The sequence below is a fragment of the Saccopteryx bilineata genome, chromosome 7 (genome assembly GCF_036850765.1).
Source record: "Saccopteryx bilineata isolate mSacBil1 chromosome 7, mSacBil1_pri_phased_curated, whole genome shotgun sequence".
Lineage (NCBI taxonomy): Eukaryota > Metazoa > Chordata > Mammalia > Chiroptera > Emballonuridae > Saccopteryx > Saccopteryx bilineata.
In genome coordinates, this window is record NC_089496.1 from 75,847,554 (window position 1) to 75,864,640 (window position 17,087).

The 17,087-nt window shown below is 42.5% G+C and overlaps 1 protein-coding gene across 2 annotated transcripts in view; it reads right to left on the reverse strand.

Annotated features, from left to right (window-relative positions):
• ALPK3 (alpha kinase 3) overlaps positions 1-17,087 on the reverse strand; it is a 53,270-nt gene that overhangs the window by 14,542 nt on the left and 21,641 nt on the right. For both annotated transcript variants that reach the window (XM_066240178.1, XM_066240177.1), the window contains 2 exons: positions 16,315-16,432; positions 14,490-15,726 (listed from right to left, as the gene is read on the reverse strand). In XM_066240178.1, coding sequence (XP_066096275.1) covers positions 14,490-15,726; positions 16,315-16,432 — 1,355 coding nt within the window. The remainder of the gene's footprint in view (positions 1-14,489; positions 15,727-16,314; positions 16,433-17,087) is intronic.

Below are 17,087 nucleotides of genomic sequence, written 5' to 3' on the forward strand. Positions count from 1 at the left end.
GGGAAAAAAAAAAGAAGAAAGAAAACAGGTAAAAGAAATACAGGGTATTTAACTAATACAAAGAAAATCACTTAAAAATAAAACTTTGGGCTAATAGGAGATAGAAAATAAAAGAGAAAAAAAAGTGGGGAGGAAGTAGAAACTAGCATTGCTCATCATAAGAATTAAAAGACAGTGAACAGATAAAATAACTAATGGGGCCCTGGCCGGTTGGTTCAGCGGTAGAGCGTCGGCCTGGCGTGCGGGGGACCTGGGTTCGGTTCCCAGCCAGGGCACATAGGAGAGGCACCCATTTGCTTCTCCACCCCCCCCTCCTTCCTCTCTGTCTCTCTCTTCCCCTCCCGCAGCCAAGGCTCCATTGGAGCAAAGATGGCCCGGGCACTGGGGATGGCTCCTTGGCCTCTGCCCCAGGCGCTAGAGTGGCTCTGGTCGCGGCAGAGCGACGCCCCGGAGGGGCAGAGCATTGCCCCCTGGTGGGCAGAGCATCGCCCCTGGTGGGCGTGCCGGGTGGATCCCGGTCGGGCGCATGCAGGAGTCTGTCTGACTGTCTCTCCCCATTTCTAGCTTCAGAAAAATACAAAAAAAATAAATAAAAAAAATAATAATGGTATTATATAAAATTTAAATTATAAATTACTATACACAAATACTTCTAAGTGTCAGATGAACCACACACAAATCAAAGCAAACAGCTCATATAATGAAAGACTTTTAAAAATAGTATAATTAAAATATATTTAAATTAATTAGGGAATTTTAAGTTACTTAACTGAATATGGAATTTTGAATGAATGATATGAATAGGGAAAAATAAAAGAGTTTGATGAATATCAGGAGCCATCAAATGTAAGTCTGACTGACGGAAGATTTTACAACCAGGAACATATTAACAGACAAAAATGCCTTGGAGCCAAAAAACTGCAATTAGTATTATATTAAAACCCTCTTAATTTCTTATATTCTAGGATTAAAAAATATTAATACAGATATGAAATCTATAAATTTACAAAGAAAATTCTGACTTTGCACACAAGACTCATGAAAACAAAACTTTTTTAAATTTACTGATTTTAGCGAGAGAGGAAAGGGGCAGAGAGAGAGAGACAGGAACCTCAATCTGTCCTTGTATGTGCCCTGACCAGGAATCAAACCAGCAACCTCCGTGCCTTGGGACGATGTTTCAAGTAACTGAGCCATCCAGCTAGGGCAATGAAAACAAAACTTTTGGCTATAGCTATCTTCACTCCCCTCACCCCAGCCTGACCAGTCCAAGTGCTACTGAACCCACTTCCTCAGTATTTCAGTGTCTATTCCCTCTCTCGGTCTCCACTGCCAGCTACCTAATCCAAGCTGCCGACAATCCTTTCTTGCCTGGACTACTGCAAAGCCTCCTAATTGGTACCCATGGCTCTACTCATTGCCTCTGCTAAACTCGTATCTTTACTGCAGCGCAAGGAAGCTTTCCAAAACACGAATCTGATTATAACACTCCCCTGCTAAAAAAAAACAACCTTCTAGTTGCTTATCATCACTTACAGGATGAAGCATAAAAGCCCTAACCTAAAAGAGCAAAATGTTTCAGAACACCATGGGCCAGAGGATGGGGTAACAGGCAGTGACACCGCCTCTGAGCACAGAAATTTGGCATTATCAAAAAAAGCGAACTAAAAATACTTCTATAATTTGACCAACAATTCCCTTCCCAGGAATTTATCCTACAGATATGCCTTCATGTGAAAATGGACTTATATACAAGAATATTCATTACAGCATAGTTTACAATACCAAAAGGCTAGAAGTTACCTAAATTCCATCAACAAAGGACTGATCCAATGAATTACGGTACAATTCCATCCCAAATAAATAAAATAGATATACAAATAAAAAAGAAAGGTACAAGATACAAAGTATCATATGCCATCTTTATGCAGAAAATATACAGACACACACAAATATCTGTAAATATAAAATAGCTCTGGAAGGATGCCCAAGCTACCAGTTATCGCAACTGACTTCAGGAAGAGGAGCTGTGTGGTGGGGGTAAGGAAGGAGGGCATATTTAATATTCTCTGACACTTTTTATACTTTTTGAGTTTTATACCATATACATATGACATGTACTCAATTAAAATGAGAATAAATAAATAAATAACCCCTTCTATAACCAACGAGGCCTGTCCATCAGCAAGGGTCCCATGTCTATTTCTCCAGGTTCACCCCTTGGGTCCCTCCACCCAACACTAACTTATGTACTAACTACTGTACTATATTTTACAACCACTTTGTTTTTTTCTCTACTGAACATTCTCACCCTTCTCCTTACCCACCTGGAGAATTCCTTCATTTCCCTGAAGAACTCATTCAAGTTTCTTTCCTCTATGAAGATTTATGAGCTTGCTCCTGTACCCCCCACCAAAGCATGAGTGACTTCCTACTACATGCAACTATGGCAAATGTACCAAATTCTGTCATTACACCCTCATTCTGTGCAGTAGCTATTTGTTTCATGCATGTGTCTAATCTGAAGACTCTTCTCCTCTGAAGTGGGCCCAGCACAGGCCCAGGGTTAGAGTTGGTGCTCAGTGACAGTGTGGTGTACTGAATATGTTCCGTACTTCCACAACCGCTGACCTAATACTACAGATGGGTGTGCATGTGTGTGTCTACATCTGAAATTGTGTGTAGATATGAAAAGGAATGTCATTTCTTAAAAATAAAAATTGTATGAACTGGGGAAACTTAGTTAGTTCTCTGTGATCTTCTTTATTACAAAGTCTATATTAGTAGGTTTAATTTGCCATTGTGTCTGTCTTTCTCATAAATTCTCAAAGATTAAGGACCTGATCTGATTCACCTTTGCATCCTTTCCAGACCCCAGCATATAAGAGGTTCACAGGAATGAACCACCGAACGCTAGTGCTGTGGCTTGTAAACCTCTAAGGGGCAGGGCCCTAGGGTACTTGCTTGGCAGAGAGGAAACAAAACCAGTAGCTTAACAGGGTTGTAGCAAGGCAGAGACAAGGACTCAGAATCTCCTCCCCTGAAACCTATACCCAGGGCTGACAGTGAGGCTTCACTATATTTAAATGTTTGATAAAAAATTCTCCAGTAAAACCATCTGGCCTCAAAGATTTTTTTTTTTTTGAAAATCTGAAATTCAATTTCTTTAAGTTATAGAATTATTTAAGTCATCTTGTTTCATTTTTGCATGAATTTTTGTAGTTTGTGGATTTTAAAGAATTGGCCTAAAAAAATTAAATTAAAAAGAATTGGCCTATTTCATCCAAGTTGTTGCACTTATATGCATAATTTTTCATAGTAGTCCTTTATTATATTTTTAATGCTTGCAGGATATTTAATGATACCTGCTTTCATTCCTTTTGAAGCTTTATTGTGGTATAACTAACAAATAAAATAGTATATATTTAAAGTACACAACATGATGCTTTGATATACCCATATATACTGTGAAATGATCCCACAACCAAGTCCCTCTTTCATTCTGGATACTGATAATTTGTGTCTTCTGTCATTTTTTGTTCTTTGTGAGTCTTGCTTGAGGTTTATCATCTTACCGATCTTTATAAATAACCAGGTTTTGGTTTAATTTATTTTTCTATAGTCTTTCTGTTATCAATACCATTGTTTTATGCTCTTTTCTTTATTATTTCCTTCCTTCTTCTTGTATTGGGTTTATTTTTCTCTTCCTTAGGTTGTTGATTTCAGATCTTTCTTCTTTCTAATGTAAATATTTAATGCTATAAATTTTTCTCAAAGCATTGATTTAGCAGCATCTAAACATTTTATGCTTTCTATGTTGTGTCTTAACTTTCATTCAGTTCAAAATATTTTCCAATTGCCCTTAAGACTTTCCTCTTTGACCCATAAAAGTGTGCCATTTAATTTCAAAGTGTTTGGAGACTTGCCAACTATCTTTCTGTCATTGATTTCTAGTTTAATTCCATTTTGGTCAGATAACACACTTTGTATGATTTCAATGGTTTTTTATTTGTTAAGGTTTGTTTATGGCCCCAGATAGGATCTATGTTAGTGAATGTTTTGTTTGCTTATTTCATGGTTTTTAAAAGAATGACTACACTGTTGTTCTTCCATGGTACTCATGTTGTTCCATGTTCTATGTGTCTATTCAGTCCAGATGGCTGATAATGATGTTCAGTTCTTTTCTGTCCTTACTAATTTTCTGTCTACTAGTTCAATTAATTACTGAGAGAGGACTGTTAAAGTCTCTAACTGTAATTATTATTATTATTTTTTTTTATAGGAACAGAGAGAGAGAGTCAGAGAGAGGGATAGACAGACAGGAACGGAGAGAGATGAGAAGCATCAATCATCAGTTTTTCATTGCGAGACCTTCGTTGTTCATTGATTGCTTTCTCATATGTGCCTTGGCCCTGGGCCTTCAGTAGACTGAGTAACCCCTTGCTCGAGCCAGCGACCTTGGGTCCAAGCTGGTGAGCTTTTGCTCAAATCAGATGAGCCCGTGCTCAAGTTGGTGACGTCGGATCTCGAACCTGAGTCCTCTGTATCCCAGTCCAATGCTCTATCCACTGTGCCACTGCCTGGTGAGGCTCTAACTGTAATTATTGATTTGCCTATTTCTCCTTTAATTTTTGCCAGTTTTTGCTTTATGTACAGTATTTTGAAGCTCTGTTGTTAGTGGCAAACATATTTTTGATTATGTTTTCTTTAACTAATTGTATTTCTTGATTTTAGAGAAAGAGGAAGAGAAAGAGAAACATCAACTTGTTGTTTCACTTATTTTTGCATTCACTAGTTGATTTTTGTATGTGCCCTGACTTGGGATTGAACCTGCAACCTTGGCTATTGGGACAACGCTCTAACCAACTGAACTACCCGGCCAGGGCTGATTGTTTTCTTTTTTTTTATTTTTTTTTTTATTTTTTATTTTTTTTTGTATTTTTCTGAAGCTGGAAACAGGGAGAGACAGTCAGACAGACTCCCGCATGCGCCCGACCGGGATCCACCCGGCACGCCCACCATGGGGCGACGCTCTGCCCACCAGGGGGCGATGCTCTGCCCATCCTGGGCGTCGCCATGTTGCGACCAGAGCCACTCTAGCGCCTGAGGCAGAGGCCACAGAGCCATCCCCAGCGCCCGGGCAATCTTTGCTCCAATGGAGCCTTGGCTGCGGGAGGGGAAGAGAGAGACAGAGAGGAAGGAGGGAGGGGGGTGGAGAAGCAAATGGGCGCTTCTCCTGTGTGCCCTGGCCGGGAATCGAACCCGGGTCCTCCGCACGCTAGGCCGACGCTCTACCGCTGAGCCAACCGGCCAGGGCCTGATTGTTTTCTTAAAGTAACCCTTTTATTATTATGTAATTCACTATTTTTCCTTTTTAGTTTCTCTTGCTCCAGTCTATTTTGTCTAATACTAACACGGCCACTCGAAGTTCTCAATTGATTAGTATTTGCATAGTATATACAGTGGTGCCTTGAGATACGAGCAGACAACATTTTTTTAAGATACGAGCTGAGACTCGGTCCGTATTTTTGTTTGAGATCCGAGCGAAATTCCGAGGTATGAGTCATGATTTGGGAAGCTGCTGCTAGTTGGCGTGTTGGCACACGGGTCTAGTGTTGGGTCCAGTGTTGGCAGCACAACGCCAGCATCTCATTCTTTCTCACGTGTTACCCGCAGAATAAAGTAGAATCTCGTTTGCTGTACTCGTTCTTGCATCATTTTTGCATTTTTTACTAACTTTTTTGTGTGCTATCATGGGGCTGAAGAAAGTGAGTGTAAAGGACAGTGGTGAAAAAAAGAGAATGATGTTGATAGAAGTAGGTAAAGAAAGAAATAATAGAAAAACATGAGCGTGGTGTACGAGTGATTGAACTGGCAAGGCTATACGACCATAATACATCTACAATTTGTACCATCCTTAAACAAAAGGAAGTCATCAAAAGTGCAAATCCAGCAAAAGGAACTACAGTTCTGTCCCAATTAAGGACAAATATCCATGAAGAAATGGAGAAGCTTCTGCTGGTGTGGGTGAAAGAGAAAGAACTGGCAGGAGATACAGTGACAGAGACTGTAACATGCGAAAAGGCACGTATTATTTACAGTGACTTCAAGAAGAAAGAACCATCAACCTCAAAAGAGGCAGCAGAAGATACGTTTAAGGCAAGTCACGGCTGGTTTGAAAATTTCAAGAAAAGATTTGGCATCCACTTGATGGTGAGGCATGGTGAAGCTGCAAGTCCTGACATTAAGGCAGCTGAGGAGTACATCGCACGTTTTGCTGCGCTTATCACAAAGGAAGGCTACATCCCCCAACAAGTGTTCAACTGTGACGAAACAGGATTATTTTGGAAAAAAATGCCCCGGAGGACTTTCATCACCACAGAGGAGAAGAAGCTGCCAGGCCATAAACCCATGAAGGACCATCTGACCCTTGCATTGTGAGCAAATGCTAGCGGTGACTGTAAAGTAAAGCCACTGCTAGTGTATCATTCCGAAAATCCTCGAGTCTTTAAGACTCACAAGATTCTTTTTTTTTCTTTTTTGTAGAGACAGAGCGAGAGTCAGAGAGAGGGATAGATAGGGACAGACAGACAGGAATGCAGAGATGAGAAGCATCAATCATCAGTTTTTCATTGTGGCACTTAGTTGTTCATTGATTGCTTTCTCATATGTGCCTTGACCATGGGGCTACAGCAGACCAAGTAACCCCTTGCTTGAGCCAGCAACCTTGGGTCTTAGCTGGTGAGCTTTGCTCAAACCAGATGAGCCTGCACTCAAGCTGGCGAGCTCAGGGTCTTGAACCTGGGTCCTCCACATCCCAGTCCGACACTTTATCCACTGCGCCACCGCCTGGTCAGGCAAGACTCACAAGATTCTTAAAGAAAAACTGCAGGTTATGTGGCACACCAATGCTAGGGCATGGGTTACACGGCAGTTTTTTATTGAATGGGTAAATCTCGTCTTTGGTCCTGCAGTGAAAAAATATCTTCAAGAAAATAAACTCACAATGAAAGCATTACTAATCCTTGAAAATGCTCCAACCCACCCACCTGGTCTTGAAGATGACATTCTCAATGAGTTCAAATTCGTGAAAGTCCTCTACCTCCTACCCAACATGACTCTAATCTTGCAACCTATGGATCAGCAGGTCATTTCCAACTTTAAAAAGCTTTACACAAAGTACTTGTTCTGCTTCTGCTTTGAGGTGACTGAGAATACAAATCTATCCCTTCAAGAGTTTTGGAAAGATCACTACAATATCATGATTTGTTTATGCATTATTGACTTGGCATGGCAAGACGTTACAAGAACCTTGAACTCGGCATGGAAAATGTTATGGCTTAATGTTGTTGCAGACAGGGACTTTGAAGGATTCAAACCAGAGACTGAGACCGAGGTAGAAGCGTTGGAGGAGACTGTGTCCCTTGGAAAGTCGATGAGTCTGGAGGTAGATTAGGGTGACGTAAACGAGCTCATCAAGAAACATGAGGAGGAACTCTCCACTGAGGAGCTGAAGGAGCTACAGATGATGCAACATACAGAGCTTCTGCAAGAGATTAGTAGTGAGGAGGAGGTAGAGTCGGAGGAAGTGATTTCTACAAGTGAAATTAAAGACATGCTGGCAATGTGGGAGAAGCTTTCAAGTTTCATTGAAAAGAAACACCCAGAAAAAGTTTCAACTGGTCGTGCTTCAGCACTTTTTAATGACACTTGTTTGTCACATTTCCATAACATTTTAAAAGGCAGGCAAAAGCAAACCTCTTTGGATAGATTTTCATTCAAAAGTCCTGCAAATGAAAGTGTCGAAAGTGCAGCCAAAAAGGCAAAAACAAGTGATGATTAAATGAAAAATACGTAATGTTAAGTGTAGGTTAAGTTTAAAGTTAAGAAAGTGCATTTTTTTTACAATTAAGTTTTTGTGGTTTCATTTTAAGTAAAGAAAGTGCAGTTTTAGTTTACATTTAGTGTTAAGAAAATACAGTTTTAGTTTACATGTCTACAGTGCCTGCATCCCTTCTTCCCTCCCTCCTCCTTCGCCATTAACCTCCGTTAGCCACACTTGTCTGTCTCCAAGGTAAGAATACAGTACTAAATAACACTTTTTTCTTTTATTTCATATATTTTGTTATGCATTGGTAAAGTATACATGTGTGTTTCTTAATTAAAGACATGTCTTTTTTCATAATTTAGGATGGTTTGGGGATGTTTCCAGGGCTAGAACAGATTAAATTTATTTCAGTTATTTTAAATGGGAGAAATTTGTTTGATATATGAGTTGACTGACTTACGAGCTCAGTTACAGAACGAATTAAACTTGTATCTCAAGGTACCACTGTATTTTCCATTATTTTTAATTTTTTTAATTTTTATTTTTTTACAGAGACAGAGAGATAGATAGGAACAGACAGAAAGGAATGGAGAGAGATGAGAAGCATCAATCATCAGTTTTTCGTTGCAACACCTTAGTTGTTCATTGATTGCTTTCTCATATGTGCCTAGACTGCGGGCCTTCAGCAGACCGAGTAACCCCTTGCTTGAGCCAGCAACCTTGGGTCCAAGCTGGTGAGCTTTTTGCTCAAACCAGATGAGCCCGCGCTCAAGCTGGCAACCTGGGGGTCTCGAACCTGGGTCCTCTGCATCCCAGTCCAACACTCTATCCACTGCGCCACCACCTGGTCAGGCTCCATTATTTTGCTTTTAACTTATCTATATCATTACAAATGAAGTCAATTTCTTATAAAAAGCATCCAAGGAGAATGTTTTCTACTCTTTTACTTGGTACATTTAGACCACTTATATTTAATATAATTATTTATATGTTTAGATTTAGGTCAATTATTTTATTTTATTTTAAGTCAGAGGAGGGGAGACAGACTCCAACATGCACCCTGACCGGAATCCACCAGGCAACCCCCATCTGGGGCCGATGCTCAAATCAGTCAAGTTATCCTCAGTATCCGGGGCCTATGCTTGAACTAACCAAGCCACTGGCTGTGAGAAGGGAAGAGAGAGAGAGAATGGGGAGAGGGAGGGAAAGAGAAGCAGATGGTCGCTTCTCATGTGTGCCCTGACTGGGGATAGAACCTGGGACATCTGCATGCTGGGCTGACGCTCTCTCTATCCACTGAGCCAACTGGCCAGGGCCCGATTATTATTTGTCTTCTATTTATTTCCTCTGTTTCCCTTCCTGTTTTCCCTTTCCTGTTATCTTCCACAGTATTTGAACATTTTTTAGTATTCCATTTTAATTTCTATTTTTCTTAGTACTTTAATTATTAATTTGGACTTACACTATATATTTAAGTTCCCACCATCTACTTAAGAGTCAATATTCTACCACTTCAAGTGAAATGTAGTAATCCTATCACCATATAGGTCCCTTTATCCTCTCCCCCTTTATATTGTAGTTTTCTTATGTATTACATTTACATACATTAAAAATCCTACAGACAATGTTATAATTTATACTTTTTACTTCAAACATACTTTAAGGAATTCAAGAGAAGAAAAATAATCTGTTATATTTACCTAGATATTTCCCATTTCCATTACCCTTCCTTCTCTCCTGACATTACAAGTTTCTTCTGGTATCATTTCCTTTCTGTGAAAAACTTACTTCAGCAAGTCTTTTGGAACAGGTGTAGTAGTGATGTGTTCTCTTAGTTTTTTTCTACCTGGGAATGTGTTTAGTTCACCTTCAATACTAAAAAATATGTTGGTTGAATTTAGAATTCGAGATTGAAATGCCTTTTCTTTCAGCTGTTAAAAAAAAACATTATTCCACTTCCTTTTGACTTCCATTGTCTCTGATGAGATCTCTGTAGTCATTTGAATCATTATTTCCCTGTAAATAATACATTGTTTTTCTCTGCTCCTTTCAAGATGTTTTTATTGTTTTTAGTTTTCAGCAGTTGCTGATGTTTCTTGACCTGAAATTCTGTGGGCGAACCTTATTTGGAGGTTGCTGGACTTCTTAATCTGTGTAGGTTTGTGTCTTTTGCCAAATTTGAGATGTTTTCAGCTATTATTTCTTCATATATATTTTTTCTGCATCATACTCTTCTCCTTTCCTTCAGTCTTTAATGACACTGTTCTGATACTGCACCACAGGTCCCCGAGGCTCTGTTAATTCCTTTTACCTATCTTTTTTTCTGTTATTTGAACTGAATAATTTCTGTCTTCAATTGCAAGAAGGTTTTAAAAACTGAGATAAATACCATGCTCTCGAAAAAGAAAGACAAATATTAAGATATAGATTTTTCCAAATTAATTAAATATTTTTAAGCACACACACGCGAGAGAGAGGGAGAGAAAGAGAGGGGAAGGGAAAGAGAAATGAGAAGCATCAACTCACAGTTGCATCACTTTAGTTGTTCATTGATTGCTTCTCATATGTGCCTTGACCAGGGAACTCCAGCCAAGCCAATGACCCCTTGCTCAAGCCAGCGACCTTGGGCTTCAATCTGGCGACCCCATGCTCAAGATGGTGAGCCTGTGCTCAAGCCGACAACCTTGGGATTTCGAACCTGGGACCTCAACGTCTCAGGTCAATGCTCTATCCATTGTGCCACCACCTGGTCAGGCAAATTAATTCTTATGTTTAACACAATCCCAGTCAAAATACCAATGGTTAGAGACAGAAAGCAGATCAGTTGGTGCCTGGTTCTGGGAGTAGGAACAAGTACTAATTGCAAAAGGAACCTTTTTACAGTGATAAAAATGCTCTAAAACTGAATTGTGGCAGGGACTACACAACTCTGAATTGTGTACAGTGAATTATACACTTTATATATGTAAATGGTATGGTATATAAACTATACCTCAATAAAGCGGTTTAAAAATATATTATTTAGCAAGTTTTATTAAAAGACCATTCAAAATGCAAACCTGACTTTAGTTTTCTATGAAAGTATTTAATAAGCTTTTGACTTTGTTAAAAATAATTCATCACTTTTTTAAAAGATTTTTATAGAAAGGAGAGGGGGGGGGAGGGATGGGGGGGGGTAGGCGAGGAGAAGGAAGCATCAACTCTTAGTTGCTTCTCACATGTGCCTTGACCAGGCAAGCCCAGGGCCTCGAACTGGCAACCTCAACATTCCAGGTGGACGCTTTATCCACTGTGCCACCACAGGCTAGGTTCATCACTTTTTTAAAGTGTGGTTTTTTAAAATGATGAATATAAAGAAACAAGGTAAAAAACAATAGTATCTAGAAGTTTGGAAAATTTCAAACAATGATTCTAAAGTTTTTCTAGAGTAAAAAAAAAGAGAGAGAATATTGCTAAGAAATTTTTTTTAAAAAAGACGGTTGTTTTGCCAAAAATTGAAACTATAATAATGAAAACAAGATCATTCTGTTATAAGAATCAATAAACAGATTAATGGATTATGATAGATATGTATATAAGCTTTAGTGTTTATAAAAATTAGTATATAAAAATAATCACAAACTATTAGGTAGGGATTGAATATTTCACAAATGATAATTGGGAAAATTAGCCACTTATTAACCAGAAATTGAGCTAGAGACTGGTGCTTTACTATACAGTATACCCAAATCAATTCCAGATTAATTTAAAAGTCAAATGAAGCAAGTCAAACAATAAAAATCATATTAAATGTAGATTAACATTTAACTAACCTTAGAATAGGGAAGGAAAGTGTAAACACCATGAGAAGAAATGATTAAAATATTCATACAATAGTACTATACACAACCATTAAAAATGAAGTTTTTCAGCCCTGGCTGGATAGCTCAGTTGGTCAAAGCATTGTCCCGAAGCACAGAGGTTGCTGGTTCAATCCCCAGTCAGGGCACACACAAAAACAGATTAATGTTCCTGTTTCTCTCTCGCTCTCTCTTTCTCACCCTCCCTTCCTCTCTCGCTAAAATCAATATAAAATTTTTTTAAATAAAGTTTTTCAGATAATTTTTAGTAACCATGAGAAAATGCTCATGAAATAATGAGAAGTAGAGAAAGCAATATATAAAATTGAATCAGAATAACAGCACAAATTAAACTTTAAAACTATATATGCAAAAAAAACTGGTAGATATACCAAAATGTCTCTGTAGAGTAGAATTATAGCTAAAGTGTTATTTTCTCCTTTGAATTTTTAGGGCTTTGGCCCCTATTTTCTACTATGACCATATGTTTCTTCATAATCCAAAAAATAAGGTGTTTTTAAAAATGATTTGGTACTATGAAAATATGAAAAACCAGTGAAAGTCAACCACTAAAAGCAACAGCTTCAAAATATACACAGATGTTAAATATGTTTTTCACATGTATATGTCACAATTTTTTAAAAGTATAAAAATAAATAAAAGCCACACATGCTTTTTGCAGGAAGAGCAGAACTACTGCAGTCTACCTCTCCCATGCCAACACGGCCCGAGCTCTCTCCTCTCACCTTTGAGAGGCAAGAACGACCCTGCCAGGATCCTGGCTATGGTGTTCCCCACTGCTGTGAGCGGAATAGCCAGCTTCATTCCCAGACTTGGCCACTAGCCTGGTCACTTCCCAAATGAGCTCCCTAGGGACCCATGAGGGCCATCCCTACATGTCAGGTACATGAAGCAGCCCCATCTAAGCCATTAGAACTCAACACACCAGATGCTGAAATCTCCTGAAAACAAGCATGAAGGTCATGAACAGATTCCAGAGACTGGTTTGAGGCTCACCTCACTTTCTAAAGCTCTCTAAATGAATGTCCACACAGACTAACTTCAGCATCCACTAAAATAAAACCACTTTCCCTATTCATCCTTGAAACTGGTCTCTCCCTCATTTTCCCGTGAAAGTTCTCTCCACAGGAAAGGCAGCCCCTCACTTCTTCCCATGAAGCATCCTTTTCCCTCTGCCCTCCATGAAGGGCTATAGCAGCTTGTCCCTGACATGATTCACTTAGTTCCAAGAAGACATCTGTCCTCTGCTGGAACCCTATGGAGCACTGCTTTCGGCTGCTCCTCCTGTTTCCTGCTCCCTCCATCCCAAGAAACAGTCTCATCTTAGTTCTCGCCAAAATGCCGTCTCCACTTAGGGTTGCCAGATTTAGCAAAAAACAAATAAACAAACAAAACAAAAAACCTGGATATGCGTTTAAATTTCAATTAAACAACCAATAATTTCTCAGTATCAGTATGTCCCATGTATCTTACCCATCTCACACACTCTTGAAACACTTTTTTTTCTGCCACTCATAAGAAATATTACCTTCTTTCTGCCCATTATAAAACACTTTGTCTCCCAAAACTCCTGTGAAATACGGCCAGCCCTCTTCCCCCTGAAACATCAAACAGTGACCAAATGGGACAAACTCCTTCCATCTTCTCAATCCCATTCCCCTCTCCCACTCCCCCCACCCATGTCAAACTCCTTAATGTCATTCATCTGCCTCTTTCTTTGAAGAGTTTGTGTCTCCACACAAAACATCACCTTTTCTCTGTTGACTACCCGATCCCCAGAAAACGATGACACTCCTGTTCCCAGGTAAAACAGTCTACCTCTGTCTTCCATCATAGTACTATCTTGTACCTACTGCTGTTTACTTAGTTCTTAATATGCACCAGGCCCTGTGCTAAGTAAGCACTTTAATTCTTGCAATAGCCCTATGAAGTAGGTTTCATTTTATTTTTTTAAGTCAGAGGAGGGGAGATAGAGAGACAGACTCCCGCTTGCACCCCACCCAGGGGGCAACCCTTGTCTGGGGCCTAGGCTCGAATCAACCAAGCTATCTCCAAGTGCCTAGGGAAGACGCTCAAACCAACTGAGCCACTGGCTGTGAGAAGGAAGAGAGAAGGGGAGAGGGAAAAGGAGAGAAGCAGATGGTCGCTTCTCATGTGTGCCCCAAGCAGGGATCAAACCTGGAACGTCCGCAAGCTGGGCCAATACTCTATCCACTGAACAAACTAGCCAGGGCCAGGTTTTATTATAATTCTGATTTTATGACTTGCCCAAGATCATACAATGTTACATGTAGTCAGATTTGCACACAGGTACCCCTGACTCCAAAATGTTAGGTAAAAACCCACATTAAACCAGAATTTCCTGGACATTTGATATTTTTAAAATCTTTTAATGAGCATCCAGGTCAAGAACTGCTGCACTATAGCACACTCCTGCTCCTGTCTCCCCCAGGAAACTGTTGCTTTAGGAAGGCCCTCAGAAAACTCTCCACTGGCTTCTTCCTCCCCAAAGAACACTATCTTCCTCCACCTCCCTCCGGGGCATATGCCCCTTGGCTGTGAACTACCACACTGTCAGAGGAGAGTCACAGTCAGGCTGTGCTGCCTGGAGATTGGCTGGGGTGAGGGCCAAGCCTATGGTCCCCTGCTCCAAGCTGGCATGCCAACCCTACCCCACCCCACTCTACCCCACCCCTTCTATAAATATCCCACTGCTCCCTGGCTTCCGAGCTGTTGCAGCAAGAGTTTCCATGAAGTCAGCTTCCCAGAGCGACCCCCAGGCACCCAGCACCCACACTTACCTCTCCTGGAGTCCTGCAGCCTGCTGGCCCCTGCAAGGGGCTCTCCCATGTTCTGTATCTGCGCCGGGCAGGGGGTGTAGGCACCTGGGCAGAAGCCTGAGGTGGAGCCTTTTCTAAGCTCTGGGCTCCAGGTTCTGGAGCTTGGCTCAGGGAAGAATCAGGCTTGCTATTGGTGGTGGGCTCTCCTTTAGGTTTTGGAGGGGCAAATCTCTTTCTGTTGAAAGGCCAAGTTGGCTGAGGGGCTGTGGGCATGGGCTGGCTAGAGGCAGTAGGCTCCTTCTCACCTCTTGCCTCACTGGGCACTTTCCCTGAGGGCATCTCTTCAGGTGCCCTGCCACTTCGCGTGTGATATCCCTCTTCCCCCTGTGGCTTGACTGCACGAGTGCTCTCCAGATACATGTCCCTTAGGGAGAAATATACTTCCTGGTCTGGGCCTGGGACAGGGGTGGGCACATTCTGGGCCTGGTCTGGAGAGCCTATGGTGGAGGCTGGCTCCCTGGTGCCATCCACTCCTGAGGACCCAGGCTCCTGTGCAGCCCTGCCCCTGGGCCAGGTATGAATTTGCTCCGTGTCCATGGGCCCCTGCGTCCCAGAGGAGTCGGGCTTGTCTGACCTGGAGACACAGCTTTCAGATCGGTGGTCTCGAGCTGCCTTCTCTAACTCTGGCTTCTGCAGGTCTGGCTTAGGTGCTTCATCTTTCTTTTTCTTCTTGGCCCCAGACTCCTTTTTGGTGGCTCTCTGAGGCCCCAGCTCCATGGCCTCACAGATGTATGTCAACAGGCCATGATCCCCATCCTCCCCATTCTCGGGGGCAGCCTCCCCATTGGTGGTCACATCTCCAGGGGAAAAACTGTTGATCTGGCCCAAACCTGGGTGCTGACCAGCCTCAGTCTCCCGCTCCTGCCAAGCTACAGAGGTCCTGTCCTCAGCCTCCCTGGTGGCGGCTGAAGGCACAGGCGCCTCAGCCCCACTCAGCCGCCGCTTTCGCTGGAAGCGGTCAGGGCTCAGCTTGCGCAAGGTGTCAGCCTCTCTCACGGCCTCCGTCTCACTCCCGCGCTTCCAGCTCTGCTCAATCTCACGCATCTTCGCCGCGGCCTTGCTCTTCAGCTTGGCAAACCATCGCTGGTGGATCCTGTACTCAGTCATGGTGCCCACCTCCAGGACCCCTGAGCAGGACACAATGCCCTTGGTGTTCCGAGCAGAGGCCTGGTAGATGGCGGCATCTTCTTCCGTACACCTGGAGGCAGGAACATTAGATGTCAACTCTGCCCTCCTTGGAGGTGAGAGACCCCCACTCCCCACAGCCAGAGCCTCTGAGTTGAGCAAGCTGCCCAACCCCTACAAGTCCTGCCCTGAGGGCCATGCCCAGCTCAGACAGCACCATACCCAACACTCTGCATGAGAGTTGTGGAAACTGAGGCCAGCAAGAGGGTGGAAGCTGATCAAGATCATGCCACCAGGGGGAATTAGAATTGGGGCACAGATGAGCGCCTGTCAGAAGCAGGTGATCCACACAGCCCCTTGTGAAGGATGACACAGGAGCTTTTTTTGGCAGCTGACCTCATGGAAAATGTTTCCATGGGTCAGGACCTCCTCTGGTTGCTGCTCTCTGGCTGTTACAAATACTACCACGCTGGCCTTAGGAGATCCCAGACACTGGCAGACAGACACGTTCACCAGGTGGTTCAGTTCAGCTGCAGAACTCCACCCTCTGCCCCTCGATCCTGCCTGGGCATCTTCACCCAGCTGACTCCATTTCTGAGGGCAGGCTTTGGCCACAGAACCCCCAGGAGGGCAGACAGCGGAGCAGGCCCCTCTCCCTTACTTGTAGAGCTGCAGTGTGTGGCGGTTGCCCTGATGAGTGATTTCATATTTTGGCAAGCCACAGTAGCGGTCCAGCTCCATGTCATCCTTGTACCAGGTCACCTCTGGCTCTGGGTACCCTAAGAAGGAAGCAGGAGATTGGGTTGCAGGAAGACCAGTTCCAAAAGAGTGAGAGGAGAGAACAAGATGGACAAAACCACCTGAAGAGGCTGGACTGGCCCACCTGCCCCAGGCTTGCTGGTAGAACGGGGCTATCATATGGCTCAGCTTATTTATAGAAGCTAGGTCCTGTCAAAGATGCAAACTGCTCCTCTTCAGCAGCTGGAAGGTAAATATGTAGGGGAAACTTCCTAGCTTCCTGGTAAGAAGAGAAGAAAGAAGTTTCTAGAAAACCTTGGCTGGTAGTAACAAGCTTCCTTTCTTCAGTGGCCTGTTCTGTACCCTGTTATGACAGTTCTGACCTCAGAGATCTTCCCCAACACCTCAACACCAACACCACTGCCAAGAACCTTCTTACTTTCATTCCAGGCTCCAAAGCTATTTCTTGATGACCCAGCTAAAGCATCCATCCATCCATCCACCTACCTTCTCACCCATCCACACCTACCTACCCACTCATTCACCGCTGTGAGGCTGCCTGAGGTGTATTCCCAGCCCCTCCTTTCTGGGGACTTCCAGCCCTACCCTCAAGGAGAGATTCTAACTATTGGAGTCACATGTTCCCTGCCTCCCTGGCCGTATAGCTGATTGGCCCAGTAACCGACACCCAATCAG